Genomic DNA, 15,880 nt, shown 5'->3' on the forward strand with positions numbered 1-15,880 from the left:
ACAATAATAACACTGGATTTTTAAAAATTATAATGTCAAAGAACTTAAAAAACTCAAGAGTCATGCTTAATTTGGTTGGTAGAGAAAGGTATACATTTTACAGTCTCTGGCAATGAAAAACAGGTAACCTTCAGTTCTGAATTACAAAGACATTACAGTGTTTGGCGACACCATGGAAATGGGTGGATAAAACAAACCCTTTACATTTCCCCCCCACCCCCTTCCCCCCAGTAGGACCAGATTCTCTCTGAAAGTACAGCGAAGACATCACTGCTGCCTGCTAGGTGGCAGGCTTCTTTCCCCACCTGGCAGTGCCCTCTTTGAAGCCCCTCTCACCCGTTTCATCCTGGTCAGCTTAGAAAGGTCTTACCAGATGCCATATTTACTTTGACACTGATCTAGATTTACCCCTGGAATTCCACAGCAGAGATGATAGTGAAAGTGGGCTATTAGCTCAGGCCACAGGACTGCCCATCAGCCTTTCTTGTCGAAGGGCCATCAGCCTCTGGAACCATCTCTCTTCAGCTTCCGCTTTGTCAACAAACAGCTACAAGAGCAGAAAAAGAAAAAAAGACACAACTTATATAGATGCCATGCTGAGGACTGCAGTTTGTGAATCTCGCTTGACGATACCCAGTGACATTCATTGCCAGAAAGCTCAAGCAATTGGTCGGGCAGAGGGGAACAACATCTTCAAGTGTCCCAGTAAAAGAATTTTATTGGCAAACTGGTCAACTGGCATCAAAGCTCAGCCCAGGAACCTATTTTCAATGTCAGAACTCAGTACTATGAAGAGGAAAATGCTACTGAGCACACCCTTTCTCTCGCTACTTAGCAGCCACACATCTGGGCAGGCTTCAGGTCTGGCCCCTCTGTTTTCAAATTAAGCCCCATATCAAATCACCAAACTCTTCATCCATCTCCCCAGGTTTGCAAAGACCACCTTCAAAGGCCAAAGCTCATTTGAAAGGAAGACGAGCGTTTGGCTCAAGTATCTTAGAATAGCCCTTATATGCCTTGGTATGGGAAAGGTTTCCTGCATAAAAAACAGACATTTATATTATGGGTTGTACAGTGAGTTGTGAAAGTTTATTTATTTGTTCAGATATTTACACCCTGCTTTCTCTCCAGTGGGAACTCGTTTTCCCTCCTGCATTTTATTCTTACAACCACCCTGAGGGGTAGGTTACACTGAGTGTATGTGACTGGTTCAAGGTCACTCAGTCAGCTTTCAAGACACAGTGTGGATTTGAACCCAAGTCTTCCAGATCCTAGTCTGATACTGTAACCACTACACAATGCTGGTCTCAATCCAAGGGAGAACGCAGGGCTTAATTAACACCAATGTTCACTAGGAGCCTACTAGAATGATGATCCAGAAGTGATAGTGTTAGGCTTGGCGGCAGGAAACCTAAGCTCAAACCTGATGCAAACAAGATGCCTTTAGGCAAATTGCTATTTCTCAATGCAACTTATTTAACAGAATTGTTTGTAGCTACAAAGCTGCATCAAGCACCTTGGAAACAGATGTGATAGATAAATCTGGTTTAACCATTGGCACAATTTTTGGTGCCTCTGAGCATACGTAAAGTGTCCCTATGCTATAATGTGTTTGTTGGCAATAAATTATTATAGTCCAGTGTTTTCAAGATTACTAAGTTTAACCTGAGATCCAAAAATGCTAGTAGTCCTACCTATTGTAACTGCATGAGACTATATCTGTCCAAATACTGCACTTCCTTACTATAACATTTGTTTTCTTGTTTCAGGTTCTATTTTTTTCCTACCTCTCGAATGTCAGAAATTGAGACACATATGCTAGGGTACAAGAGCTTGTATTTCTCTCTCTGAAGCGTTGGATATATTTACAATTCTGCTTGTAGAAAACTAAGGCATTTAATATGGCAATTAGTAGAATTATTTATACCAACTAAATGACAAATGATGTATTTTATATTGTTATAGCAGCAAAATAGGTTTGTTTGATGGGAATGTAAATATTGCATATATTTCAATTTCCCCAAAATTTCTGTCCCCCCACCACCACCATGGCCTCAAAATTTCCAGAAATGTACATCTCTGACTGTATCAGGAATGTTTCAGTTTCAAAAGTGAAAAAAGGTGTGTGCTCAATAGACCAGACCTGCCCCTTGAACTTTTATTTCATAGGATATGTTATTTAAATGTTATGCCTTCAACCTGTGCCTTGTAGTGACACAACAAAAATGTATGCAGAAGTATCTTTTTGAAAGTGTTTCCTGACACTTTGTTCACTTGAAAGTGACAATATTTTGTTAGGCAGACGTCAGTATACATTCCAATTACGTGGGCATCCTTTCTCTATAGACACATGAGGAATATACTCTCTGGGATGGAAGCGAACATGAAAATCTACCATTAAATTGTGAGAAATAAAACTAACCCAAACACATTATACAGGTTTACAACTTTGAAAAAAGATCTTTCAATTACCTTCCCTGAGTATGAACACAGCAACAGCACTTCAGGCTGACATAGCAATGCTCCTGTTATGAATTTCAATGTTTGTTTTATGAAATATGTATTTTAAGTTGTTAAATGTATGTTTGGGTACCCAGATGATATAACCTAATCTCTTCCCCTCCAAATGAATTTGTTAATCAAAGTAACACCATGCTTACATTGGGATGGGCTAGTGAGTTCTCATCTTGGTACTTGATAGCAGTAGGAATACTTGTAGTCACTATTTCTTTTTCAGTACTAACCAAACCAGCATTTGTCACACCTACTGCTGCAGGTTCAATCTTTACTTCAACAGGTTCTGTCGCCTAATAGAAAGAAAAGATAGGATACAGAATAAGGGTTCACCATCTTTATGACTAAACTAACCTTACTCTGAATGCCTTGGGAACACTGGGTTCCATCCAAAGAACTGTGAGCAGAAAGAAAATGGTCACTCACACTGTTTTGGGGATATCAGTGCAAGAGTCCATGTTGTGCTACAGAAGGTAGTTTCTTTAGGAGTTCTTACACTTCTATGTGTGCAAGAGATTGTGTTGCAATCTCTTGCAGAAAGACATTTTAGATTAATTTCCACATTTTAGGACAACATTCTAGCATGAGGTGTAAAAGACACCTTCCCTGTGCAGAAGCCCCACATATGGAAGGGCACCGTTGGATCCTACCTATTATCTTCTTGTGGCATCAGAGGGATGATCAAAAAGAGAAGAAGAAGAAGAGTTGGATTTTACACCCCACTTTTCTCTACCTTGAAGGAGTCTCAGAGTGGCTTACAATCTCCTTCCCTTCCCCTCCCTACAACACACCTTGTGAGGTAGGTGGGACTGAGAGAGTTCGGAGAGAATTGTGACTGGCCCAAGGTCACCCAGCAGGCTTCCTGTGGAGGAGTGAGGAAACAAACCCGGTTCACCAGATTAGAGTTCGCCACTTCTAACCTCTACGCCTACTGAGTAACAGGAATTCTTTTTGTTCAAAAATTTCACCTACACAGACTTGCCAGCCCTGTTTAACAGACCACAGGATGACTCGGAACACAGAAGGACAGAGGGAAAGCAGCAGCCTTTGGCCTCTGATCTGTGTGGATTGCAATGTCTTTTCTGGTTATGATTTGTGATTTTATTTATATTTGTAGCCTCCCATGTACTAAGGTCTCAAAACAGTTCCACAAGTATTTATACATTTATGGTATAAAACAATAGATGAAAACAAAGAGTTGATTTCTGTGAAGCTGATCTTCCACAGGTTCCCCTTCCCCCAGCAGTCTCTTCTGACCCACAGGGGGAGGTTGGGGACCTGAGTTGACAAAAAGCCATGCAGGCTGTGGGAGGGGTTGGAGTGAGGAGGGGGGGAAATCACATGAATTCACCACTCCTGGCTTTTCTGCCATCAGCACTTCTGCTGGTGTAAGAGGCCTCACTGGTGTAATAATTTTTTTAAAATGCAGTTGGCGTGAGAGGCTCATGAGTATGGTGTTTAAAAACCTCAGGTACACCCAGCACTTACCAGCCAAACACAAGCCCGTAAGTATGACCATCAGCATAGGTCCTCTGCACTTTACAGGTAATACCCTTCTCCTGAGATTCAGCTCAACTAGGGAGGGGGAACAATGATGTCTGAAACAGCCCTCCAAAAAAGGCAACAGTCATCACAGAGCCACAGCGGCTCCAACCCACTCCTAAACCCGTATTTCCTATGTAAGAGAACTTCCTTAATGGACAAAAATTCTCTCTGATGACTATTGCTTCTGATATTTTCCACTAGCAAATAACATTAAAAGGTTTTTCATTATGACAGTGGCTTGGATCCAAGCATAGGCATACAACCCAAAGCACAGATACATCCACATTTTTGGGTCATTTTACTATGTGGTGACAGCCTCTCATTGTGCTTGAGCCCTGGACCACTGATTCTTAACCTTCCAGAGAAGGCACTTGGGGTGGGGGGGTGGGATTGTAGCCAGAAGGGAGAGGCTGAAAAACACCCACGCATGCATGAAAACAACTCCACACTTCTTTGGGCCAAAGCCAAGAGCTAACAAATTTTATTTCAACATGTAAAATATGGTCAAACGGCTGCATCTGCAACAATACTCATGTCCTGTTGCTTCTAGAACAAATTGTTTCAGTTAGTGTCTTTCAGCCTATTCCTGAGCTGACGGCGTACGCAAACGGAGGGGAAGAGGTGCAGCTGCGCCTCCTCCTAAGCCATTTTGTGTACGCAATTAAACAAAACAAAAAAAAAGCCGTTTCGCTGCCTTTTTTTTTTTTTGTTTAACCTGGGCCTTTTGCCCCATAGGGAACAGTGAGGCTGCCATTCCCAGTGCCGGCATACCGGGCCGAACAGGGATAGGAAGCCGCCTAACCGGCGGCTCCTCCCCCCTCCCTGCCCCCCTGCGCTGGCGCGGCTACTCTATGCCGTTGCCTGTGCCACGGAGAGGCCGCACTGGCAGAGGGGCGAGGCGCGGTCCCACAGCGCTCGGCCGCCAGCGGGACTGGCCTCGCCGCCAGTGTGTGTGTAAATCTGTGATTACACGCACTTATGCTGGCGTGGAGGTAACGCCGCCTCCTATGAGGTTTCGGCCGAAATCTCAGGAATGGGCTGTTTGTTTATCATCTGCTTTTCTCACCAAGGCTCAAGGAGGACTTTTTTTGCTGTCAAGTCACAGCCGCCTTATGGCGACACCATAGGGTTTTCAAGGTAAGAGACGTTCAGAGGTGGTTTGCCACTGCCTGCCTCTGCGCAGTGAGCCTTGGTGGTCTCCCATCCAAATACTATCCAGGGCCGACCCTGCTTAGCTTCCAAGATCTGATAAGATCAGGCTAACCTGGGATATCCTGGCCAGGGCTCAAGATGGGTTTACTTAAATTAATCAATTATTGTAGGCAGAACATGATTCCTGGAGCATATTAAATATGTTATCACTTTCACATTGGATCCATAGTTGTAGGTTGACTAGAGAGATTGTGATTTCTAGTGTTAGCAGCAATCTATGTCACAGTTCATGTGGGATTGCATTGTATCTGTTCTGTACCATTTCACAAGGGGCTCCCTGCAAGAAAGAGGATTGAAAACGTACCTTTTTTACTTCTTTACTTGATCTGAATGCTTGTGGAATAAAGGAATCACTTTCGATTGCTTCAATTTCTTTCACTCGTTTCACTTGTTCTACAAGGCTGGTTTGGTCTATGGAAGAAGGTATAGCATCAGTATGGCTTAGCACAAGTTTACGATAAATGCTATGCAATAGTCTTCTACTCATTTCTGTTGCTCAGGGAATAGAAAGTTAAAGGTAAGTTATGACTCTGCCAAGAAGAAACCATTCCTGCTTTGTTTGGGGAAGAAGCAAAGCCAAAATTACTTAATTAACAATTAAGCATTTACCATTTACTCCACTTTTTATTTTACTATTTATACCAGACTTTTCTCCCCGATGGGGACCTAAAGCAGGTTACAATACACTTCCCTCCTCCATTTTATCCTCACAACAAGAACCTTGTGAGGTAGGTTAGGCTGAGAGACAACTGGCCCAAAGTCATCTAGTTAGCTTTCATGGCACAAAGGAGATTTGAACCTGGGTTTCTCAGATCCTAGCCCGACAATCTAACTACTATACCTGATGACCACAAATGTATTAATAATTAGTTTGACATGTGTTGCAGTGAGTACAGAGGATCTCCACCCACCACATACACACACCGAAAGGTGGACACATAATCCACTGTAATCTCTGGCAATAACAGAGATTGGTCTCCTGCCTCTATTCACCCGCCATGGGCAACCCTCAGATTCCCAAGGACGTCAATCACACTAAGAATCACTGCTATACACTGAAGGCTGATTCTACAAAGGACGTTGTAGTGCTAAAGCAGCTTGATGAAAATATCCATATCGATTCTTACGTGCCTTTTAAATATTCCAATGGTACTTTTGTGCAACATATTTTTTTCAGTCTTCATAATTGAAAAAGTTGGAAGAATGCGGCGGAGTTAGGAAAATTTCATTTTACAGACTGGCACTCATTCCCTTTAAAGTTCATTTTAATAAACATGAGTGCTGCATATTTCACTGCTGTTAGAAATAAGTAAGGATCAAGCAAATACATAGTGGCAACAAAACGATGCATCAGAAATATTAGTAGTTTAATGCACCACTGCTAAACCAAGCCGTTTGCATCCAGTGATGACAGAACTTCACAGCAGCACAGGGTTTTTTTTGTGGGTGATATTTATCAGAAAAGATTTCCTTTGTTGAGAAGAGGAGCTGTGATCTGTCATCCAACACACCTGTTAGGCACATCTCTCCAAAGAAAACCTTGATTATTTTTAGTGTCAGCACCATAGGGTACTGAGCACGTCACCCTTTAGGTAGCAGAATACCTCAATATTTATTTCTATGGATGAACCACACATATATATTTGGATAAATGTAAAGGCTTTACTTGTTCAAAGACAGAAGAGAATGTTATAATCAACTCTACTGTATAGCTGTAGTCTCTCAACTTAATAGCTAGAGAAATATAACAACCCTCGACTGCCATACTCAGCTATGGAAAGAAATTTAGCCCCGGAAACTTCAGATTTGGCCGATTTCACTATTAGAATATAGGGAACTAGTTTTGTCTTCATCTAAGATTTTCTATTCTGTCCATCCCAGTCTGTGTATGTAGATCCTTTCATAATCTCCCACACCATCATGCCAGTAGTAATGGCTTTATCCAGTGGATGCTTAAGCATATATTCAGTGTCAAGTGAGGAAACTCCACATTTTCTGTGTCTGCCACAATCCAGCAGCTTGAGAAGACAGTCTATGATACTTAAATCCGGTGATTGGAAAGACAGATCCAGATCTTTCCACAAACCTGAAGAACATCACAGGTTCACAGAAAAATGTGAAACCTAAAAAAAAAAAAAAGAAACATTGGGGAGTTTAAATTCCCCCCCAATGATAAAAGTAGTGCCTGTATCTTTAAAAAACGGACTCCCTCAGTGGCTGTTGCTAGGCAACCACAGCATTCCATGCTTCTTTTTGAGTAAAAGCTGCAGGGGAGGGGAGCAAGTTCCTTTCCAGGCTTATTTTGGCCTTTCCGGGAGGACTCACTGGAGCGAGGCTTGGCAGCAACCATTGGGTGACTTGATAATACCTGACTTGCATGACTTATCTACGACTGGCTTCCTTGCTACTGTTCAACAGCAGTCACCCTATGAAAGCCAGTGTGGTGTAGTGGTTAGAGCTTCAGAGTAGGGTCTGGGAGACCCAAGTTCAAACCCCATCTTGCTGTGGAAATTCACTGAGTGATTTTGGACCTGTCACATACTTTCAGCCTAATCTGCCTGACAGGGTTGTTGTGCAGATAAAAAGGAGGAAAGGAGAATAACTTAAGCAGGGTATAAATGAAGTAAATTAATAAATATAGCTGAAGATGGGAGGCAAATAAAAAGTAGGTTGGTGAATGGCCAAGGAGGGTATGAGGTAGGGGAAGGGGAGAAGATATGGGGATTGCCAGAAGAAGGAAAGAGGAAATTGTGCAGGGATGGGGATAAAGGGGAAAGTGAGGTACCTCTCCACAAGTCCTTGAAGGTTCCTTACCATGTAAGTGGGCCTGGCCCAGTGGCCAGCGCCACACAACTGGGTCATCGTTTTCCTAGGTGGAGGCTGCCAGGGGTGGGGGAGGGAAAGCTGAAGGCAGGAGGGCAGAGAAAAGTCCATTGGCTGCTGGGGGGAAGGAGAGAAGGAAGCAGAAAAAGGAGAGAGGCTATGGGGGCTTTCAGGGAAGGGGCTGTGGCTCAGTGGAAGAGCATCTGCTTGGAATGCAGAAGGTCCCAGGATCAATCCCCGGCATCTCCAGTTAAAGGGACTAGGCAAGCAGGTGATATGAAAGACCTCTGCCTGAGACCCTGGAGAGCCGCTGCCGGACTGAGCAGACAGTACTGACTTTGATGGACCCAGGGTCTGATTCAGTATAAGGCAGCTTCATGTGTTCATGTGAAAGAGGAAATAGTGGGTGAGAGAGGGAGATCCCCCCGCAAATCCTTGTAGGTTCCCACTTGTATAATACTAATAGTTCAAAAATATATTGTAGAATGGAGGCCACAGCTAAAATGTGTGTTTTATTTGCATATTTAACAATATGAAAAAACTACAGGCAAACCACATGAACTGAATATAGTATAGGGCTAAGAACAAGACAATTCCCTTTCTGGATCCTGCCACTAAAGTCCATCTAGTCCAGCATTTAGTTACCAACAGTGGTTGTCTTGTTTGCCCCAGCATTTTCCAGCTGCTGAAAGTCCCATGCTGCTCTTTCTCTCTTCTTGACAAACCATTAGGTGGCTGGAGAGGTGTACTTGCAAGTTACTCGGTTACTGGAAAATATTTTACACCTATGACAACTCAAGCCAGATACCCCCAACTAAAGCCTGTATCTGAGATTCACAGGCAAGCCTGAGTCTAAAGGCTGCTTTACAGATGAAGATATCTCTTTACCAGTCACATTTGTGTAGGGGGGAAAGTAAGTCCGTTATCTGTAGCATATCATTTGTGAGTTGTGACATCCATGTCTCTTTTGTCGCACACATGTGCCCTGGGAAACCGTAAGCAGCTGTTGGGGGCGACCTTTGGTATTTGTGAGTCCTCTAATGTGAATGATAGTTGCAATGTGAGGACGTGTCCCCAGGAGAAACAAAATCACAGAATGTTTTCCAGAATTACTTTGGTGACATTAACTGGATAAAAATGGACTGGAAGGAAGCTGTATCCATTAGTCTACAATATTGTTGACAAACACATTATTGGTAGATAAAATGACTTCCATATATTGTTTGTCAGATGTCAGTAGAAAGGATATATATTTCATAGTAAAATCAAAAATAATGGAGTCAGAAAGCTAAGAGGGTACAGACAAAAAAAATCAATACTAACTCATTGTACAGCAAGTCCTTTCACTCTGGTCAGACTGACAATACAGAACTATTAGTGACTGTTGATGCCATTTTTCATACATAAATCTTTCCTTCTACAAGAATCACAATTAAGCTTGCCTCTAGTAGCTTTGCTCCTTTTAGTTGATTGCCACAGGTAGTGAAGAAAAACAGGATAAATGCATACACAAAGGAAAATTATTAATACAGTTCTGCAAAAGGCTTGGCAAGAGCTTCGTGTGACGAGCTTCAGTTTCAATCTGTCTGCTCAAATCACATGGGTTACCATCTGCAAATCAACAATAACACTGCAGCAATGACCTCCGGAAAACAGCAGGTGGCAATGTATTACCAGTTAAAGCACAACATATCCACAATAGGGCTTTAAGGTCCTTGTATTTGATATCCCAAAATACATCATCTTATTTTTTTTAAAGCTGAGTTTCAAGACAGAGGTTTTTTTAATAGCGTCTTAAAAATATCTGCCTTGATGTAAATCTGGCTTTTTTTGTAAATGTTTTTATAATTACTTTTCAGAGTACACAGTGTTCCTACAAACACAGGGACTTTTCCAGTAGCTAAGAAGGTATGGAAAGTAGTGACTGAAGTTCACAGAAAACTGACAGAGAAGCTTAAGTACAATTTAAACAAACAAACAAACAAACAAAATCAAGATTCAGCCTTTAAAAAAAATATAGCAATACTTTCACAGAAAGGTATTTTGTGAACCACACCTTTTTGTTATACAAAACACGGCACCTTCCTATGCAGAGTTACTCCAATCTAAGCCAACTGAATGAAATCAAACAAACAAATGTCAATTGGCATAGTGTGGCATACAGCCTGCCTATATATTGACCTTTCCAAAGAACAAGCCTCAGCCACCAGAGTTTGCCTCTTGCCTCAAATAAACCCTCTTCTTGCTTCTTGTTTCAGTCAACCATTCTCCAGTAGGGAGACACAGTCAGATAACAGCTAAAGGAAAACCATCCCAAATGATGTCCATGCTTTAACATGGTTAATTCTGATGCCAAAGGTAATGACATTTGGTAACAAATGGAAACATTCGGATCTGTTTATTATTTTGGAGTCCTCTTGCCTGGTTTCAAGTTCTACAAGCAGTGAGGGGGAGGGCATGACTCAGCAGTTACTAGGGTTGCCAGGTCCCTCTTCGCCACCGGCAGGAGGTTTTTTGGGCGGAGCCTGAGGAGGGTGGGGTTTGGGGAGGGACTTCAATGCCATAGAGTCCAATTGCCAAAGCAGCCATTTCCTCCAGGTGAACTGATCTCTATCGGCTGGAGATCAGTGGTAATAGCAGAAGATCTCCAGCTAGTACCCGGAAGTTGGCAACCCAGCAGATACTGCCATGAGGGACATCATTCAACCAGAGGAGTTAGCAGATTTTACACCAAACTATACTGTCCAGATTGACATTTCTGTGCAAAACTTTCCCACCAATCACACAAGTGGGTTCAGTGGTTTGGGAAGAGCTCCCTTTATTTCTTAAAAGCAAAGGTCCTAGTTAGGTGAGATATTAAGTTATCTGGGGAGGTGCCTGCTAGACACAGGAACAAGCTGGCTCAAATATTGGAAGTATTGGAGAAAAAATACTAACATGAGACAATCACAGCAAGGTTAAGAAAGGTTGAGAAGGGTAGGTAGCAAGAGAGCTTAATTTTTGTTTAAAACTAAACAAAAATAAACACCCCCCTGCTAAAGAAACCTTGTGGGAAAGGAGAAAAAACTGCTGCTCCATCCCATGCATGAACAAACTCTATAAAATGAGGATCCCTTTTTCATATCTGTTTGAAATCTGGCATAGAACTGCATAATGGGAAAGGCTCTCGTGCAATTTACATTTCATTTTTCACAACAGTTTCCCCTACTTATTTTGGATCGCACATAGGTCCAATATAGACTGGTGCAGGGAGTCAGTTTCTGCACTCACTGAGATTAAGGAAATATATTTCCCTTTTAGCTAAGCTATTAAAATGTATCTGCACCAAAGCCAGAGCAACGTTTTCTAGCTGCTGGAGTTGTATTTATATAAAGAGACATACCATTATAAGGAAAGCGTCTGGAAAAAAAACAAGAGAAAAAAATTGCAGCAAGCATCAATAATATCCTTAAGGCTGCCGGTTGTTTGCTGTGCTTTCACAGACAGACCGAAGAAAGTTTCATCTGCAGCACAAGAGCAGGGCAGACTGCAGACCCCGCTGTTGCTGCTAGCTGTCCATTTTAATTCTTGAATTCTTATTGACTCTAATTAAAATTCTATAGATGGAAGAGCTGGAGGTTTCTCAGGAACTGGCCAGCGAATGTTGTCTGCCAGCCATCTCCAAACACCCCATAACCACACACAACCAGCCTGTCAGGAGAGCTAAGGCAGACATTGTGGGGCACACCACATTTGTCACTGTGGCTAATATCAGAGATACTTAGCTCTTTTTTCCTCGGCACACAAAAGCACGATATGTAATTCAATGCTCAATTTACCCTTGTCTCGTAGGAGATTTCCCCCCCACTAATTGATAGAAATTAAGCCATTAATCAAGCCACTAGCCATCATTCAAACCAGAGAAGATGAATACAAACTTTCATCATAACCACCTTCCCCATTTTAGTGTTCATTAGCATTAATTTTTAATGCAATTATGCTATTCTTTTACACTGAGCTCATAAATTACTGCTCTTTTGTTGCTGGCTGGCCTTGTAAAATCCAAGGTAATGCTTTGTGCTCTGATCTTAAAGGCAATTACTAGCTTCTTATACCTTTTATCTAAAAAATTTTATATAGTATGCCCACCTGGTATGGATGGATATGCCTGTGGAACACACAAATAAACCATGCTGCATATAGCGTTACACAGCACATGAATGTGTTCTTTCTCTATTTCTATCAATATGAGTAAAATGAACACACACACACACACACACACATATATATCCTGTCTAATTAATTTATCTGTGTATTTGTATATATATTTTTCATGCTCTATCTTTGTCACGCTTGAGTGTGACTAAAACTGAACTCAGCTAGGAACTATGTAGACAGGGTCAAGTTTCATTCTCAGCGACTTCCATTTAATTGTACAGCACACAGAAAATACACTGCAAATTGGTGAGTCTTATGGGAAAGGAGCAAAGCCCACTCACCACAAGAAACCAGGGTGACTAAAGGCAGGGGAGATGTTAAATCCCCTCCATAACAGCACCCCTGAATCCACACCTTTATTTCCTTCATATAAGTGAATGGTTGTTCTTTACTCCTACAGAGAAATGTGAGGAGTGCACTTGAAACCGCCGGGGGGGGGGGGGGCTGGAAAACCTGCCCCTACAACAGTGGATGGCATGGAAAAATGCCTGAATCTGCAGAGGTGCAATACCTTGCTTTGAATTCTTCCACTTAATCTAAATCCATTACCAATGTGGATACGTTTTTTCATGCTGCACTTTTGTGTAACGTGTAGTAACATCAAGTAGAACCTTCATAAGATATCAGTCATAGCTTGCACATATTTGCTGTTCCACACCCATGATATGTGAATGGTGCAGGATGATGGTTTTTATTCAGTTCAAATAATGCATCACAGGAAACCAGGTTGCAATCCCAGATGCAATTCTAACATCTAGCCAAGAAAGCATCTAGAAGAATATTATTTAGGATTCGACAAAAGCTCAACGCGTTTCATGCCACAAATGACCTTCAACAGTGAAATCTGTGCCAAGAAGGTAAGTAAATTTTCCTTTGTACTAAGTCAAAGTACCTTACACCATGACTGTAAGGATAGCAAAATTCATACATCTCTTATTTTTTTTAAAAAAAAAATATATTAATAGGAAATAGATAAATCATGGTGCTATCACCCCAATTGGCCTCAATTACTCCTTCAGTCTTTCTGCCATGTTGTACATTTACAGCTGTTTTCCATTACAGCAGAGAGAGCAGTCACCTGCTCTATAGGACCACTGCAAAGTTCACATATGTTGATTCTTCTACTCCAAGTTCTTTCTTCTAAATATACTCCTTAAGTTTCCTCGTTAGCTTCTTCACCATTTAACTATTTATATACCCTATTTTGTTAGTATGTTTTTAAATGGTTTTAGTTCTAGAATAGATGTTTACCATGAAAATGAAAGAAGTAGACTATAATATCTGTTCTGCCTAGTGATTTTTTATGTTCCCTTGTATAAATAATTTTAAAATACTGTTGGTATTTAGATTCAATTACTTTTTTCAAGTTAAATGTCTTCTTATAGTCTCGAAGCTTGGCACAAACCCAAGGCATTTGTCTGAAGCAGTGAACTATGCCAGCAATTTCACTCAATCAGGTACTCAAATGACAACTGAAATTACAGTAGGATTATTATAGCATATGAATGGAGCCTCATTTGGTTGACAAGTATAATTTGTTTATAAAACACATTCACTGAAGTGTAAAGTATTTGGTGTAGTACCTATACCACATTCTAACTGAATGACTGGCATTATGCAAAAATCAATTTGCATACATTAAGTGGACTATGAGCTAGTCAACTAATATATCTCAACAGCTGTGTTAGACATGGTCCCAGGAATTCCATGGGTACAGGAATCTGGGAAAAGATACAAAAGTAATCACCATCAATGAACTAAGGTTATCTCCTTTTAATGCAAATCCTCTTAATAACGGGTTACTTTTGATTTCTTGCGCAACAGCAAATGAAGTGGTTTCGGCCTGCTTCATCCACTTTATGATGATCCAAATTATCTTGGTAACTTTTAAAGCTAAGTAAGAGGTATAAGAACTAATGAATATTAGTGAAAATTTGGGGTCAGAAGAACTCTTTGCCATATGGGGAAACACGTTAAGTGGTGGGAAATGTGCTATTCCCAAATGGGAAAGGGAGAAGGAAGGAAGAAAACCCAGAACTGGGTGAACAATGAAACTGGAGATGACGGCCTGTGACATGTTCAACAGCTGCCAAGGAGACAATCACTGATCTCATAATAAGTCTGTTAGATAAATACATCGGCAGAGAAATATGTTTCTTTAGCAAAATGGAACTGAGTAGTACCACACAATATATTTTGTAGTTGTCCTGAAGCTTCAGATAAGGAAGCACTGAGAATTCTTAAATGAAAGGGCAACTAAAACAAACCATCACCATCTCACTTTTTAAAAAATTAACATTTATTCAATAACATAAAAAAGGTATATATAATAGATACTACTACCATCTCACATTTAAACAGCGCCATAAAGTGGCTGCTTCATTCAAATGCACTTACATTTGTGGAAAGTGTTCAGACAAGACTTCAAGGACGCCAACAGGAAAGAATTCCACATAGCAGAAGTGATCACCGAGAAAGCCCTTCTCTGTCATACTTAAACACCAGAAGATGCCAAGAAGAACTGCAGATATTGTACTAGGATATTAGGTTATCTCCAGCAGACATAGGGCCAAAGTTAAAAATCTAGTAGCTGCTAACCTGACTAATTTGACTTGCTTTTGTGCGTGCGTGTGTGTGTGTGGGGGGGATGTTTATGAGGGGGATGTTTCAAATGGAGCCTTTAAGAATATGTGAGAAGCTTGGCCCATGCTGGAATGCTTTAGGGAAGGGTGGCTATAGAAATGTGGCCTGGCACGGCCAAGCAGGGTTGTGGAGCAGACAAGGGAAGAGCTGTGCCCAGCAGCTGGAGCCTTCTTCTGGTTCCCAGCTGGAGGTGGAGTCTGGGCCTCCAGGCCCCTCAGACGTGGAGGGGATGGTGTTGTTCTCACCCGGGTCCTCCTCCTGTCAGGGTGCTCCTTGCTTGTTCCTTCTGGCTCTCTGTGCCAGCTCTGAGACAGGAGCAGCCCTAACCACCTCCTCCTTGGCAAGAGACTGAGAGGTTTAAATAGGCCTTCATAGCCTTTACATGCTCCACCCCCTACTGCTTGGGCCAACCAGCCCTTAGACTCTTCCTCTACCTCCCTCCATCTCCTCCCAGCCAATCAGCTCCTTGGGATGGGTCTATGCCCCTTGGCTGGGCTGGGCCCTTGTTGTGCATTCACGCTGAGCATTCACACTGAATGACACAGCCAAACCTCCACTGGCCTGCTGAGCCATAGGAAAGGCAATAGCCTCTGACTGCTCTTGGGCCATTTCCCTGCCACTCTGGGATAACCTGTTGGAACCCCTGGGTGGCCCACTGCAGGGGCTTCACTATAGTAAGTGGCAGCATCGACTGGGAAAGGCACCCTGCCCACTCTTGGACAGAATATTACCACAGATCTGAATGGGACTACACTACCATAAGTAGTTTCATGGTTTAGGGCTTGCTGTCTGTATAGGACAGGGGTGGGGAACCTTTTTCCTGCCAAGGGCCGTTTGCACATTTATGACATCATTCAGGGGCCATACCAGGTGTAGATCTCCCGGTGGGGGGAGAGGCTAGGGTTGCCAGGTCTCCAGCCACCACCTGGAGGTTGGCAACCCCAGG

General features: G+C 42.1%; 1 protein-coding gene across 1 annotated transcript in view; it reads right to left on the minus strand.

The window, feature by feature from the left end:
* Nucleotides 1-440: 440 nt before the first annotated feature.
* Nucleotides 441-15,880, minus strand: part of RSRC1 (arginine and serine rich coiled-coil 1) — a 270,622-nt gene continuing 255,182 nt past the window's right edge. The window contains exons 8-10 of the mRNA XM_056849746.1: nt 5,576-5,682; nt 2,661-2,807; nt 441-547 (exon numbers count right to left, since the gene is read on the minus strand). Coding sequence (XP_056705724.1) covers nt 455-547; nt 2,661-2,807; nt 5,576-5,682 — 347 coding nt within the window. The 3' untranslated portion in view covers nt 441-454. The remainder of the gene's footprint in view (nt 548-2,660; nt 2,808-5,575; nt 5,683-15,880) is intronic.

The sequence above is a fragment of the Euleptes europaea genome, chromosome 5 (assembly GCF_029931775.1).
Source record: "Euleptes europaea isolate rEulEur1 chromosome 5, rEulEur1.hap1, whole genome shotgun sequence".
NCBI lineage: Eukaryota > Metazoa > Chordata > Lepidosauria > Squamata > Sphaerodactylidae > Euleptes > Euleptes europaea.